This window comes from Solea solea, chromosome 15, assembly GCF_958295425.1.
Source record: "Solea solea chromosome 15, fSolSol10.1, whole genome shotgun sequence".
In the NCBI taxonomy this organism is placed as follows: domain Eukaryota; kingdom Metazoa; phylum Chordata; class Actinopteri; order Pleuronectiformes; family Soleidae; genus Solea; species Solea solea.
The window spans coordinates 8,363,336-8,379,743 of NC_081148.1; the positions used below are offsets into that span (position 1 = coordinate 8,363,336).

The 16,408-nt window shown below is 38.4% G+C and overlaps 2 protein-coding genes across 3 annotated transcripts; one reads left to right on the top strand and one right to left on the bottom strand.

Moving 5' to 3' along the window:
* Positions 1-1,650: 1,650 nt before the first annotated feature.
* LOC131474331 (uncharacterized) lies at positions 1,651-6,381 on the bottom strand. Its single transcript, XM_058652141.1, has 8 exons — positions 6,162-6,381; positions 5,850-6,057; positions 5,584-5,750; positions 5,226-5,356; positions 4,162-4,328; positions 2,934-3,019; positions 2,574-2,654; positions 1,651-1,773 (listed from the first exon to the last, which is right to left on the bottom strand). The coding sequence occupies exons 1-8, from the start codon at positions 6,318-6,320 to the stop codon at positions 1,651-1,653; spliced, it is 1,122 nt and encodes a 373-aa protein (XP_058508124.1). The 5' UTR covers positions 6,321-6,381.
* A 519-nt stretch (positions 6,382-6,900) lies between these two features.
* Positions 6,901-10,897, top strand: c1d (C1D nuclear receptor corepressor). 2 transcript variants are annotated; one of them, XM_058652207.1, is made up of 5 exons: positions 6,901-7,009; positions 7,268-7,407; positions 8,144-8,210; positions 9,246-9,301; positions 9,688-10,897. In XM_058652207.1, the coding sequence occupies exons 2-5, from the start codon at positions 7,270-7,272 to the stop codon at positions 9,901-9,903; spliced, it is 477 nt and encodes a 158-aa protein (XP_058508190.1). In that variant the 5' UTR covers positions 6,901-7,009; positions 7,268-7,269; the 3' UTR covers positions 9,904-10,897. The 2 variants fall into 2 exon arrangements, with proteins under 2 accessions (XP_058508190.1, XP_058508189.1); XM_058652206.1 differs by having other exon boundaries at positions 7,009-7,078.
* Positions 10,898-16,408: the final 5,511 nt, after the last annotated feature.

Below are 16,408 nucleotides of genomic sequence, written 5' to 3' on the forward strand. Positions count from 1 at the left end.
ATATTCAGTTTTGGATCAGTACAATATTTTATATGAAGAAAAACAACATTTAATTTCCCTGCAGCCAGAAATCCCTCGTCATGTGATGGCGTGCAACACGAGATCTTAACACTACTGGAGTGTTTCTCGTGGAGCTGATATCCTTAACCCTTAGTGCTCACACAGCACGGAGCTGTGCCGCAGGTGGGAATAATACACAACTCCTTATATGGACATCCTGGGGGTGTGTGTTTATAGTGGCAATAATTGTGCAGGAATCAAAAAATAGACCATTTTTCTTTTGTTTTTGTTCATAAAAACGAGACAAGTGAACTTTGAACTGTGACGTATTTATTTATTTTAATCCAATTTTAAACACCATGAGGTGTTTTGCTATAGTTTACATAGATGAAAATGTGCTGAGAAAAAGGATATAAGACACTCTATATTGCACATCCTTATAGCCTCTGTACGTTTAAACATAGTAATGGAAAAAAAGCGGCCAAAATGCTCTGTGTTCTAAGGGTTAATCAGCATCGCATGAAGCCCTTTAACAGTGGTTCGAATGTAACAGACTAGAAGTGAGTCAACCACAAGAGGTCAGACAGTATTTATCATCGTTTGTGTGAAGGCTCTTAGTAAAGATTAACTGTTCCTACTAGTGTTGTCTCTCACTCTCACACACACACACACACCTCTCTCGCTTTCAATCAGTCTACTGGGATCAGTCTTAAATGTCACAACTCAGAATCATCAAACGTGTCGGAAGGCGCAAATGTAGCTGTGAAAAGACGAGCAGTAACTTGAGTGTGAGGCTCGACGGGGAGTGGAGGCTGACCACTAACGAGTCCATTTTCATGTATTTTTTAATGGCTGAAGCTGAGCTGCCGTGCCGAGAAGGCAGGGCAGGAAATAATCACCCTTTTGTTGTTTTCCATTCGCCAACAAGTGATGTATATAAATCCAATCTCAATTAATTAAATTGCAATTTAAACAGAGAATCCATCATTCTATCAGTAAAAAAAGAACAGCAAGGAAAGACAGTCAATCAGGCATGGTAAAACTGATACAGAGTATTGGTATAGTATTATTATATATATATCTTATTATAAAATCACAAGGCTCCACCCACTACCTGCAATCATCAGTTTAGCAACTCATACACGCCCCTAAATTATAAATCTCAGCCATGAAAAACTTTAACCTCTATTTTCCCACCAAACAAAGACTATGCTCCTGTGAGTTCAAATTGATATATTATAATGATTTTGATATATATTATTTGAATGTTCATATAGTTTTATATTCAATAAATTCCTGTGTTTAAGGCCCGAGTAATGCCGTATAGATTTAATAGATTGTGGATGCATTATTGATGTAAGACTTAACCTATTTTGATTTAATAATACTACTTTGTTTAATAATCAAATGCAGATTTATAATATCCTTTTATATTTGCCTACAAATACAAATACAGCTGGCAGGCTTCCTGGAGCCAGTGTTGGAATGTTCACACCACATCAGATGTTCTGTGAGGCAGCAACAACAGTCTCATTATAGTTTTTAGAAGGTTTTTGGTATCAAAGCATTGAATCAGGAAATCTTTAAGTATCATTATACCAACATCCAGAGGATGGGTGATGCTTGACTTCCCTTGAATGTTGAAAAGTGTTACATGCCTGGTTTTGGCAGGTGTTGCTGGTAGAGTTTCAGGTAATCCTGGGCCAAAGCACACAGTCTCTCCACAGAGTTTTCTCTCGTTCCAATCTGTAATTTTTTCTCCCAGTTACGAACCTGTTGTAGACAAAGAGGGCAAACATGCATCCACCCATGGAGTTCAATAGCTCAGAACATACACAGCATTACACAGGTAGGGATGATGACAATAAAAACTATATTACGATAATAACCAATGCTGTGGTGAAGGTAAATCCTTTAGATTCCATACCATGCTATACTCTATAGCATAGTATGATCTTTTAAAGTGTGCTCTATAAGCTTAGTGTTTAAGTCTCTTAAGTATATCTTTAAAAGAGGAAAACTGTAAAGAATATTGTTGGATTTCACTTGGATACTTATTTCTAAACTGGAATCTATAGATCTTATACTTATACTAACTGCAACATATTTCATAGAAGATGTTTTGGGTGGAAAAGCAGCATTTTTACCATAACGATTAAGAAATATCTTCTATGAAATATGTTGCAAGTAGTAGTTTCAGAAACAATATTTGTCCCTGATGTGACGGTGCCAGTCTAACAATACAGAAAATGATTGTTCATTGCTTTGATATGACCTCCAGAATAAATGTGGAAGTTCTCCTATGTGTCCACTTTTGTGGGGACCCTCTCCCTGTTAGATAGATGGATGGATGGATAAATATGTTATTGTCCTCATTGTATGTGACTTTAATTCCTCCATGTTGTGGTTTGTTAACCTCTCTGCTGATTTATTTTTATAGTTTCTTGTCATGTTTGTGTTATTTTGTAATAGTTGCCCTGTTAAACAGAGAGTGCTTTAATAGTTACAAGAGTATTCAGGTGTGATTCTAATGCAGATTCATGCAAACTCAGATGACAAGATTGATTTATTACCTGCAGAGTGTGTTTAGTCTCTATCTCCAAACAACTGGACGACTCAAAGTGCTTCTTATACCAACTTGTCTCTGTGACATCCTGAAAAGAAAATGAACGCGAACACAAGTTAAGTGCTCGTTCAACGTCAAGGTGCATGAGTAACAGTAACTGTTGACTCTGAAAGCTTTCCACAAAGTATCTGATCTCTGTAACCTCACACTCACGCATGACAAACACAAGATAGTTTTACTGTGCAAATTCAACTGGCACTTAGTCACCGCGAAGGGAGCACTGACTTGTGAATAAAGGATGAGCAGAGACGAGGTCGATTGCAGTGATTCTGGCTGTGCAGAGAACTATTTAATCTTTCATACTGACCTTTGGGTCCAGGTCTCCCGAGGGTTTGTGTGGGCAGTCAAGAGAGTGGGACCCCAGCTCGGACAGTTTCATCACATGGTCACATCCTTTGTTCAGAAAAATCAAAAATCAAACGCACGGTGCATGTGGTCACAACTGTAATATTGTCCCTCACAACTGAAATGTGCAACATCATTCACAAAAGTGACATTTGTGGCAAAACGTTTGCATTAAGATTCAGCAGGATTGCTGCAGATATTGGGGAACCTGTGCAACCTGTGTCCCAACAGCTGTATTTTAGTACAACTATAACTACAAACATACATCTGATTAATAATCCTTTTTATGGTCAAGTAGGGTTTGACATAGAAGGAAAAGGCTTTGTGATTTTGGTATAAAACAAGGACAGGAACAAGAAAATAGACAAACGATAAAAGGACACGGGATCAATAAAGATTAAATTCAGAAAACAAAAGCACTTACTTTACAGGAAATAGCTAAAGTAGACAATGTAAAATATAAAAATAACAGTGTAGTGTATTTTAAGCATTTGATCATGAAGGTCTCGTATAACATCAAAACTCTAACCTCTGACAGCTGAACCCATGAGGTCTTAGTTAAGTAATAATATCCCCCTCATTAAAAGAACATAGTAGTTCTCTATAGTAACACCGCGCTACATGATATAGTATAGGTGGTGTAATCACGACTGTTGGGAGGTAAGACAAGTGTACGTGGAGTATTAACAGTGTAGATATACAAGCTTTTCACAGAGGTAGAGTTGCTCCAGAGGCAGCAATAATTACCTGAGCAAGTAAAAATCTCACTAATGGAGGAAAATACTTAGTGACTCTGCGTTCATGTAATCTACTCTGGGTGTAGGTTTACTCGTACTGTAAATGACATTCTAAAAGCATCCTTGTAATGACAACATTTAGTTTATCATATACTGTGACATCTGTGCCCCAGGGAAGGTTGTAAACCGTTTATTTCCTCGTCCATCACTTTTAAGGAGAAGTAACAGTAGATTTGCTACTTAACCAAACTTTATCTTTAATAAAAAAATAAAAAAAATAAATAGGGCTGAAAAGTTAATTGCGTTCAAGTTGAAATTGCACAAATAGCAAATCGCAAGGGCTACAATGCATTTATCTATTTTTTAATTATTCTATGTTCTATAGCAATGTTTTTAAAAAAAGGCAATCTGTAAAAGTTCTTCTTCTTCTTCAGTCAATCCTACAGACTTTACCTCGGTAATTAAAGAAGCACTTGACCAGAGAAGAAGACATCTTCCGGTCGAGGTCCAGCTCAGTGACTTTCCAGCCTTCTCCCAGTGCACGGTCGCTAAGTGGGTCGACCTTTGATCTCCGTGCCAGCATCTCAATATAAGGTCTTGAGAAGGTGTGCTTTGGGTCACTGTAAATCAATAAAAGAACCAGTTTGATCTTGACAGCACTTGTTAAGCCATTATAGTGCGTGTGTGTGTGTGTGTGTGTGTGTGTGCACAACATTAGTGCGATCACAGCTTTCTGTCCTGAGCTCCTATCATCACATGAGCATGGACAGACTAGGAATGGGACAGTGTGAAAAGGATTATCCTGACCAAAAAAATTGTGATTCATGACAATATTGCAACAATGGTTCAAATAAATTCAATGTTTATGTAAATAAATGTAAGCTTTTGGAAAATTGCTCTAATACAGATGAACAGAGGAGACAAATAAACACATTTTGAGGCACTACGGATACTTAAAATAAAATAAAATAAAAACATTCCATAATAATATCATGATCATTTATGAGGTCCTGCAAAGACTGGAAACTTTTTATGATTATCCCAATGATTTGAATTCACCACAACCCAATTATTGTGGGCACTTTTCATTGTTATGCTTAATTATATATAAGCATATATTGTGTCATACATGACGGACAACTAGAGCCAATGTCACCATTTCTAAAACTCTCTGCTGAAATTGACACATTTTATAGTGTTATTGTCGTTTTCCTTTTTATAGGTTTCTTTGCTGCCAATGTTAAAGAGAAGATGTAGTGGAACAGCCAATAGCACGGCTCTGCACTCTCTCTAAAGTGAACCGTGTTTGGTGAAAGCTTTATTTTAATTGCTACAATTAACAACTCCTAAAGAAAAACGTTTAGTTAGAAAACGCCTTTAGGATTTAGCGACGACTATTGCAAACTGAAAGATTGTGAATCTGATGAAAGAAACCCATCATCTGCAAAACCACACACACACACATACATACACACACACACACGCTGCTGTAACTGCTTCTGCTAATACTTTCTCACCTGTGGTTGATAGATACAGGCCTATAAAAAGCACTCAGGGACACTGGACATTCATAGTCCAGCTGCTGCTTCCTATCAGTGAAGGTCACAGCCATAGGAATTAGTCCTCGAGTCACCAACACTGTGTACACCTGACAGTTAGAGCGACGGTGTCAGATTTACTTTAAGAGGAAAACAGCACAGTAAGAGTTCAGCAATGCCAGGGAGAGCTGCAACACTTTCAAAGTGTCAGCATGTACTGAAAAAATAACTCCAACAACGCATTGCTATAATCAAACACACACACACACAGTCTTAAATCACATCAGCACTACTGCCTAATAATAATGAGCAGTGGTCCACTCATGTCTGACTCCACCTGTGAATTACTGCCATCTGCTGAACACACTGAGATCTCCACCACGGTGTCTCCAAAATTCACTAACACTGGCTGAGAGCAGTCTGCTCCATTCACAGTAACTTTGATGCTTTTGTCTGGTACACAGGGAAGCAGCGTGACAGCATTACAGTGGAAGGGGACAGTACCTAGAATGAAATGAATGAAAAAAAAGATTCATAATGAAAACATGAATCAGAAAAGTTTGTTGTTGCATCCCAACTGCATAGTATCATAGGTTTACTCACTGTTGTATTCATAGACTTTGCTTGAAAATGCTGGATGAACCGGAATATCTCCTTCCACGCTGAGATTACTGAGCTCTGCGATCCTTGCAGACAGTTTGGTGATTTCCACACAGTATTTCTTTATAGTTCCATCTTCAGCTACCACTTCAATTTCTACTCTGGTTGACCCGTCATTCAGTTTTATTGTACTTGATCCATCACCAAAGAGCTGCAACATTTAAATAATAATAATAATAATAAAAAAAATGTAGGTGATAGTACACAACTTAGAAGCTTACTTCAACTTAGAATTATATCATGTGTAGTACTCACAATGTTACTTGAAGCCCTACAGTCACTGGTGAGCAGGTCCAGAGTTACATTGTTGACACTGCTCTCCACTCTCATTTTGTAGTCCGTAACTTCCGGTGTGAAGTCTGGATGCAGCTTCCCACCAGAGACAATCAGCTTCTCTAAATCACAGTTATCCATAATGTCTCTCAATGATGTTTCTGCCACTGCTTCACCTGCAGCAGGTACAACAGACTGTAACTGTTTTCTCTGACATCACGACACACACAGCTCCATTTACCTCACTGACGCTTTGGGTTACCATAGCAACGCCAACACCTGCGCAGCCATCTCATATCCTTAAGACTTAATGAGTAAATAAAAGAAACTCACACCAGAAACCTTCCTCTTTTAAATAGTCAGACTGATTTTCGCATATCTGTTGTAGAAATACGTTATTCGTCCATAAAGAGGGGAAGCATGTGTCGAAAAGCACAGCATCGACTGTAGTCGTTGAATGATGTGCTGAAAATACTAGATACAGTTATGACTAAAATAGTTAAAAGCGCATACTGTTGATTAAATGTTAAAAAAAGTTATCTGTTGTTCTTCCGAACGGTAGAGGGCAGTAGTGTGCACTGTGCAGAATGCAACTGAAGCCAGTTTTCCATTTGACAGTTAAAGATGAAAGCACTGAGCAGTTATCCCTCTTTTTGCTCACATTATTGTAGTTCATTCTTCAATGTACACATTTTATAAAACAGAAGTGAGCAAAATGAGCACAAGACGAGGAAGTATCTCTCAACTTTCTCTTTAACAGACAAGACGGAAGCTGCAATACTTTATTTTACGTCATTTCCTCCCTGTGAAGCGTGTCGTCTGCTGAGAAGGTAAAACAAAACAGTGCTCGTTTACCACTTGAATTGTTTCAGCAAAGTCGTCTTGGTGTTAAATCGATAGTGAGTATTAAGTCACATATTCTTTGCAAGTGTCACTATTTGTCCGTTCTTGTAAACATTCGCCTGTTAACCTGTTAGCAACACACGCTAGCTCTCTGAGCTAACTAGCACAAGGAACGTGAATATGAGCGTTTTTTACCGTTGTCATTCAGTTGATATAAAATAATACAATGAAATTGTCTTCCAGAGAAATGGCGGAGGATAACAGGGTGGAGGACTATCCTCATGAGATACACGAACAGCTCACATCCTTCGACTCATCGGTCTCCTCTGTCAAAACCATGCTGGACCAGTTGATGTCGATGCCCCGAAATGATCCTCTGCTAAAGGTAATACTGACACACTTTTGACACCTCCTCAGACAAGTCTCGTGATAAAAACATACAGTACCGACAATGAATTAGGAATAAATGTGAGACATTGGATGTAAACAGGGCTGCAACGATTAATTTTCTCTGAATAATAATGTTCACAAGTATTATCACACATTATTCACGTTTGTGATTTCTTTATTATGTGGAGCAAAGAAACCTGAACATTTAAGAAGCTGGAAACATCAGAGAGTTTATTTTAGCTATTAAAAAAAAAAAAAAAAAAAAAAAAAACACTCAACCAGGTCCTCAGCCTGTAATTTGACCATCACATAATATAAAATGCAGTAATGCAGCCAGGAGCTTTCAGCATAACATTAAACACCTCCAAAGTATTTTCTATAGTGCCAACTGTCAAGCAGGGGCTTTTGGGGGCTTAATGGTATGGATGTAAGTATATCAATATCTCTTGGTTGGTGCCATGGTAAAAAGTCCATGGTACGAAATGTTCTCACATGAATAGACAAAGGTAAAGTAAACAGATCTGACTGTAATCTACCTTGTATTCGCTCATGTGTAGTTTAGATCTGTGTATTGTTTTTATTACTTGTATAAAGTTACTGTGGTTTAAATGTGGCTTAAGATATTTATCCCAGGGTTCCTTTGAAAAATTTCACATACAAAACATGCATCACATTTTGTTGATTATGGCATAATAATAATAATACATTAATTAAATCTTGTATATTTACAGCTGGATGCTTTGGATCAAGCCAAACTGGATTTGATGTCTGCCTACGCCCTCAATTCATTATTTTGGAGTAAGTCTTATGGATTTCCTGTGATCCTATTTATCTTCTTTTTTTCCCTTTTAGGTCCAATATGCAAAGTTTAACTTAAAAATTTGTCTGGGAACAGTAGAGAATTGATGTGTTGAGCAAAGTGTGACCCCAGACCGTTTCTCTGTGTGTTTGGTACGTGTTCCAGCTATTGCATTTGAGTACTGTCATAATTGCTTGACCCTGTATTTAAATATACTGCGTTCAAATGGCTTTAACAGCGTTCAATAGACAAGCACATTAGACCACTTTCCAAACATATTCACGACCTGTTAACTCTTAAGTCCTCGGAGAGCTCTGTGTTTTTTAGAGGAAATGAGGCAGAAATGCCACATTATGAATGAAAACCACCATAAAACAAAGAAGTAGTAGTAGTTCCTTTGGGACGTGCCAATACACATTGCGAATAACAAGCCGCTTGGTAGTGGCAGAGAGAATTTCAAATTGTCCAGCTGAAGACTACTCACCGGGCTTACCTCCAGAGAAAGTCATTTTGCTTCTGGAATTATACTGTAAGTAATTTGATGCTTCCATCTTGTTTCTTGTCTTCTTTTTTGTAACTGTTGGCTGGTGGACACGTGTGATCACTATCATGTTGTTTTGGTCTGACATGCTGATGCTCAGTTTTGTACTTAATCTTACTTGATTTGCACTTTCACTGTGTTTTATTGACACCTGTCACTGCTAGGGTCATTGTTGCTCAATGAGCTTACCTGTAATTTTTCATTGCTTTTAATTACTTTTCCTTGTTAAATTGTCAAAACATATTGGTACTGTAGGTCTTTTGAAGAGGAAAAAAAAAAAAGGCTGTATGTACAGAAATGATGAAGAAATGATAGTAAACCACAGGCCGGAGCTTTGTCCGAATGTTTTCATTATGACAGTTTGGGATATAAAGATAAAAGCTAGTTGTCCTATCATTTTATCCCAAAGAACCCTGTATTGCACAGTTTGTCTTGATGCACTATCAACAGGCAATATTCTAAATATAGTCTTGACTTTTTATCACGTTTACAGTGTACTTGGTGACACAAGGAGTAAATCCCAGGGATCATGGAATCAAGCAAGAGTTGGTAAGTACTGTTTGTTTTGTCTTTAGCCCCGTTCAGGCTTGGTATATACACCTGTCCTGAGAGATTTAATTTCTGGACCGCATTAAGTACACGTCTGGTATTAACATGCACCCTGAATGCATTTTATGAAAACCAGTCAGATTGTACAGATATATTTGTTGTCGATGTACAGTGCCGAACAGATTTATTCGACCACCACCCAAAGCCACGGCTGCCTTGTTTTCTGTAATGGTTAAAACACCAGGAAGTAGAATGCTAAATAGTTTGGCTGCATGTGTCCCCAAACCTCTGAATGTGGTTTTTATGGTTTATTGGGATCCTTTTCAGGATTTCGATATTTATGTTCATTGTCTAATTTTTGTCTGTAACTGCCCTCTGATCTCCAGGAGAGAATAAGAACGTACATGAACAGAGTGAAGGAGATCACTGACAAAAAGAAAGCTGCCCGTCTGGATAAAGGAGCTGCCGCACGCTTCGTCAGGAACGCTCTCTATGACGCAGAGGAAAAAGAGTCTAGAAAAAAAACGGCCTCCAAGAAAACAGTGGACTCGGTATCTGACGCCCCACAGTCAAAGCGTCCAAAGCACCAACGCTGGAGTTAAGGTTTTTGTTCACATGGAAACTCCCGAGGCTGTGTGGTGAGGCATCATAGCAGACATCCTGAGACAACATAAATATACTTCAGTGTTCATCAGGATTACTGACCAGTCAGAATTAAATCCTGGAGTCAAATCATTCATATCAAATCATGTCATTGCAGCTGAAAGTGACACAACATCCATGTTTTTTCTGAACATTTCTAGACAATGATGCTGACAGCTCTTCTAGGATGTAATGGACGTGATGCTGTTGTATTTTTATAACATTTCTTCATCACTCATCACAGAATTGTAAGATTTTATGGTCTTATACTGTTCCTCTGAAGGAGAAATGATGGTGCCTGTTTATTTTGAAAGTGATTCTATGAATCAAGTCATCCTTCTTTCAAATATTATGTATTTTTGTTGGAACCAAAATCTGACCTTTTTTCTCCTTTTTCTATTCATATCTCCCATTTGGTAGGAAACAAAATTAAGTGTAATCTGCCAACTTTTCCCTGACTTTGACATAATGGTAGGACAGGCTTGGGTGTAAATAAAACTGATGATGGCTGAATTCCATTTTGTTGCTTTTGTTTCAGCATCAGGGCGTCGTCAATGCTGGTTCACTGTCACGGCTTACTTGAATAGAACTGAGCCGTATCTATAGTAACACCTGCTTGTCATGCTATGACAAGTCACATTGGGGCTGTTGTCAAAATAGGATTACGCAAACTGTCTTTTTACCTCCTGTCATACTAGTAGTCTGTTATGCTGTCATGGCCACCTGCTTATACAGAAAACTGTTTTGTAAATGAATTTGAAAGTTTGTGTAATAGAGGTTATATTGTTATTTGATCAACAAAACATTTATCTTAAAAGGGTTCCTTCAAGTAGCAGCAGTAATTTGTTGCAGCTCAACAGTTAATCAGTTACTTGATAATTAATCATTTGCCAACCATTTTGATTATAGTTTGGAGATTGGATTTTATAAAATTAAAGTTTTTTTTTGAGTTTAGCTTCTTCAGTGTGAACATTTCCTTGATTCTTTGCTCCTCTATGACAGTAAAAAAAAAACAGAGTTATACAGGTTTTTGGATAAAATGACATGAGAACATCATTTTTGAAATGTAGAAAACACCCTTTTTTTTTAAATAAAGAAAAATAAGTGTTAGGTGCAGCTCTACTCTTTGCATATGGTTTCCAAAAGATCTACCCATGTAAAATGGTTTTGTAATCAGGCTGGGTTGCTCCGTTTAATTCATCCTCTCTATAGTATTTAAACTGATTACCAGTCACCACATGTTTCTAGTTATTCAGTTGCTTGTGTATTCCTTGGGAGTCATCAGTGGAATTATAGTATGTTTATGTAGTTGACAATCCATGTCAAAATAGCTGTAAATATTGTAGAGATTTCATATGGTTTCACAAAAAAAGGACTATTTGATAAATTCAAATGAGACAAAATCATATTTAATTTTTAATCGTTTAGACTGGCCTTTTTGATGGTCAAATCTGTGACCTTTTTGATTAAAAATAATCTCTGTAACCATGAAAATGCCGACGCAGTGTTATGGCTTCACTGTATAAACAGAGGCTGTAATGAGACTTCCCTGCTCTGTATTAAAACCTCGTCACTTTAAGTAAAAGCATTCATATTGCTTCCCTTTTGTAATTCCGTCTGTTCAGTCGAGATCTTAATCTTAATTTACCCACAAGTCACTGCATCCCTCTAATCAAGCCCAGGAAACAGCGAGGCCGTGAGTAAGATGCTCAGGAATGCGTCTTTTCATTCTTTTCATCATCTTTCCTTTTCTCATCCTCCCTACAGCAGCGTCCAAAAATGACATTTGTTTAGCCAAACCACCCCACTTCATCCTTTTACTTTTTCCACCGAGTTGTTGTTTCTAACTCTGTTCAAAGACATGTGTCAAACTCTGCCTGATGAACAGCCTTGTCTGCATATTGGAAAAATATGGATTTTTCCACTTTTTTTCTCCCCCTCCCCTCCTCCCTGTGCTCTCATCCACATATGTGCTGAGTAAAAAGAAGTTAGGTCACTGTGCGAGCAATTTGTACAAACAAACTCTCATGTTGAAATCGTGCACCCTAACAAGCTCCAACCCCTGTTCTTTTCCCGCGGTTGTTTGTGTGCAGCTTGTGGTGAGGAAGTTTATGTTATATGGAGTGAAAGGCATCAGACCAAATGACCCCCTAAAGGCAAGACGAGGGTAGAGTCAGCCTCCCACATTTCTCTGTCTTTTTTAAAGGATGAAATGTTCCCTCAGCAGATTGAATGAACCTGTTAAAAGTACTAAACGGGTTTCAGCACATGTGGGCAGATCACATAATTTGACTTAAGCGAGTAAGAAAACAGGCTTGGGCTAAGCTGATGAGGATGATACATTGTGGTTAAACAGCTGTTCTCCCACTTAAATCCAACGTTGCCATCAAATAAAGTCAGGGCCAGTAAATGAAGTCAGTGTTTATTAGGGAAGGAGTTTGACTGGGTCACAGGAATAAACCAGAATTGTTTCTCAATCAGCTCTTTTCTAGCACTCGGTGTGTTGTCGAAAGTAAAGTGCAGACGTTAAAACATAAGTAAAAAGTTCATGTTTTTAAAATATGCCACCGTTTAGATGGAGTTACTGTTAAGTCACATAGTCTTTATCAGCAGATTTAGAAACCAGGGATTGATCTGTTCAAGTAGTTGACTTTAAAAGCAGGCAAAGGTCAAACATGTCACCATGATTGGTGCATATAAATAGAGCTAAATCCAATAGTGGTTTTAAAATATATATATATATATACATATATATATATATGTGTGTGTGTGTGTGTGTGTGTGTGTGTGTATAAATAAAACATTTCTGAATAATGAATAGTGGTTTGAGAAAGAGAAGTAGTTTGTGGCTTTGAGAAACATATGATTACGGCCTCCGCTCCAGAACGATGATGATTTATTACGGAGCCCAGTCGAACAGGCTTTGCTTTGAGTAAGTGGGTGAAATTGAGAGTGAGTGAAGGGCAGATATTTCTGCCCGATTCTGTCCCGACACACCAGAAATTCCATGCGCTCATTTCTGCCACTTTCTATTCACCTTGGCCCCGCTGACGGAGCCGCTGATTAGTCATGATAACAGTGTTTTCTTTTTATTCTGGCCTCACCTCCCCGCTGCAGGACAAACGACTCTGTGGCAAGAGTCGGCAGGTGAGAGTGACGCTCTGACCACCGGGGTTACCAGCAGGAACATGTTCTTCTGACTTCATCTTCTCTCTCTGTATCTTTGTTATTTGTGTTATAATTCCACACTACTGGCGACTGATTCCAACTTTTTAATGATAACATTTTTGAGACTTCACTTAATTTCTGCCTCTCTCAGTCAGTCTCACTTCCCTGTCAAGTTCAGTCATTTATGTTTTGGTGATAATGAGCCGGAGCATGATAACAACAACATCCAGTCCGTCACATTAGTAAGATAGTTTTTCACCTTTCCTTTTTTGTGTGTTGTTTCTTCATTGTGTTACTTCTCAGTACATTTACACTGGGTCCCTTTCTTTTTATTTATTTTTTATTTAATTTTTTTGGGATTTTTCAAACCAATCAGGAGTTAGTTGGAAACAGGCATCAGCAGAACTCGGGCAACCACATTGGAGAGAACCTCCAGTGCACCTTTCATACTTCGGTCGTTGCTTTCCTTCTCGTCTCCCTCTCACTACTGTACATCCCAGTGTTTTGGAGTTTTTTTTGCTCCGAGGTGACGCCATGCTGAAAGCACGCACAGAGCGAGGCCTTGAACTCTCCCTCGCTAAACACATCACATCATCATCACACTTCATTGAGTTTCCATCCTTTACATTGCCTTTTCCCTGCCAGCGTGTTTAATCTACAGAGAGAAGAGAAAAGAAAACACAGAAACGCTGCTCAGTGAACGAGTGCGGGCTGAGCTGCCATCTGTCAGGCTTAAGTGAACTATTAGGAATGAAAACACAAAATCATTTCAGAGAATCAAGCGTGGGTGTGTAGGGTTCTTGGTTTAATTTAGTGGGACTGGTTGTCTTTGTGAGTAAAGGCTGTCCTTTCCGTTAAAGTCACGTGGAGGCTTGTGGTTGCGCTGAGTAGGTCCAGCATTTGACAGAAATTTGTGTAGAAGTGAAACAAATAAAGTTTTGAAATTTAAACATCCATTTTAAACACGGATTATTTCTCCCATGTGCGGCGCAGCTTCGTGATGATGTCACACCGTGTTGTGTTTGAAGACCTCATCTATTACTGTGGCCCAGTGTTTACCTCTGATGTGGACCTCTTTTTTTTTTTTTTTTAAAAAGAAAAAGGGAGACGTAATAGTCCATATGGCCGCAATGTGAAATCAGGGCTTTTCCCTTTTAAACCATTGGCTTCCGACACACAAAGCCACAGGATGACCGTTTAGTCATCAAAGAGCTGAAGGCAAAAACCATCTCTGAGTCTTTTACACATAAGCACATGTACACATGCACACAATCACAAACACACACTCGCTCACAGAGAAAGTCAGGCAGCTGCGAGCAGGGAAACGTACAAAGATGCACAGAAAATGGCTTACACGTGCTTACATGCAGCCTCGGAGTTGACTGGAGGTGTGTAATGGATTGGATCCCCCTCATAATTCCTCGGGCGGTGTTGTCTTCTAGGTCTATACAGAGGCGGATGAGACCACAGCTGTTTGGACATAAATTTCCAGAGGAATGCCTTAAGTCCGAGCCTTCAGCATAAAGAGCATGAGTGTAGATTCCTCCCAAGATGACAAATGATCACCCTCAGGACTTTTGTGTGTCTGATCATGTGTGTTTGTGTGGGGAAGGCATTTCTCATGTAGGCGCGCAGAAAACAAGATCACTCAACGTTTTTGCGTGTATTTTTTAGTTTTTTTTCTCTCCTCCACGTGAATAGTGAGTGTGGGAATATAGTATTTATACATTTGCATACCTTTGCAGGAAGAGGAGTGTGTTATGGGACGAAATGTGCAGACAGAAGAGGGTCTTTTCTGTTTAGACTCAACAGCTGTGGTGGAAGAGGAGGGCAGCAGGCCAGATTCCATAAAAACCGTCTGAATCTCTCTTTCCTTGCTGAAACAGTAGCTAATGCTCTAGTCATGTTATTCTAGTATGCAGGTTTATAGGCATATTTTGGATATATTGGGTTGCATGCAGCTTGTGGAATATGATATTGCTTTGCCAACTGGAAAAATCTCAATCTTATTTCTATCTGGATCGTGTGTCTTTATTAAAAGGCTGCAGAGTTACATGGACATTTGCTATACATCTTTTACTAGATTGTCCTTATAGTTGCAGTTACTGTTCAAATGCCTTTAGAGCATTCTAACCCTGTGTGCAGTGACATTTTATCTGGCCTCCAATGATAGAAATGATTAAATGTGAGGTATTAGCTTCTGAAATGAATCTAGAGAACATATTTTAACTCCTCTTACCATTTTCATTTGCTGTATGTCAATTATCTCGCTTTGGATGTTCTGAGATTATAAAGAGACATAACTTTTTTAATGACTATGAAAATATCCACATGCTTATCCAAATTGCAAATTGAATTCTGAGCTTGTTGCAGTTTCCTGCGTAAACAAACAGCAGAAACCAGCTCACGGACAACATCGCTTGTCTGCTGGAAATACACAGAAAGTCTCTCCTCCTCACCACACACCTAGTTTCCTCTCTCCCTCGATAAAATATCAGGGTTTATGGCACATCAGTAAGCTCTGGTTTACAGCTAGTGAGAGGCGGAAGGCTGTAGGCCTTGATGTGAGAGCCCGGGGCTAACGGTAGCGCTGGGTACTGTAAAGTGATGAAGGGCCTCTGCTTTTATGATGATGTGAATGATGTAGCCTAAGAGAGTAAAAGAGCTTGTGAGAGCGGCAGTGTGTCCATATACTATACATGACTGGACTGCAGGAGGAACTGGACGGATTATATGCTCTGCTACTTAACATTTACATCACCTTTAAGGCTTTTTTTGCTCATGCCATTATTCCAAATGATGCACAGTAGGAACAAGGTTTACCAAGTGTCTGAATTAGTCACAGTAAAAGGAGCCAATAATAAGGAACGTGGCACATCAACAGTTTTATTTCAAGCTTTAAAACCATGAACCCATTAGCTTTTGTGCAAACATCAATCATTCATTAATGATTGATTCTGTTCATTATACCCAAAATGAACAGAATCTTTTATTTAATGCAATTATCTGAGCTCACAGTTGTTTTTATGCTCTGTTGTATGTCATTGTTTATGATAACCACGGATTATTTTACACAACAGACAAAGGTATCCAAATAGAAGAATATAATTGTAGAATATGAGCATGTATTTAAAAAAAAAGAGGAAAATCATATACAGTAGTTCAGTAGACTCTTTAATTTTCTCTATTTTGTTTACATCACTTTTATATAAGGAGTCACCCTCCTTATATATAAATATATATGTATATCTCTATCTATATATCTATATCTTTATCTATCTATCTATATATATAAAT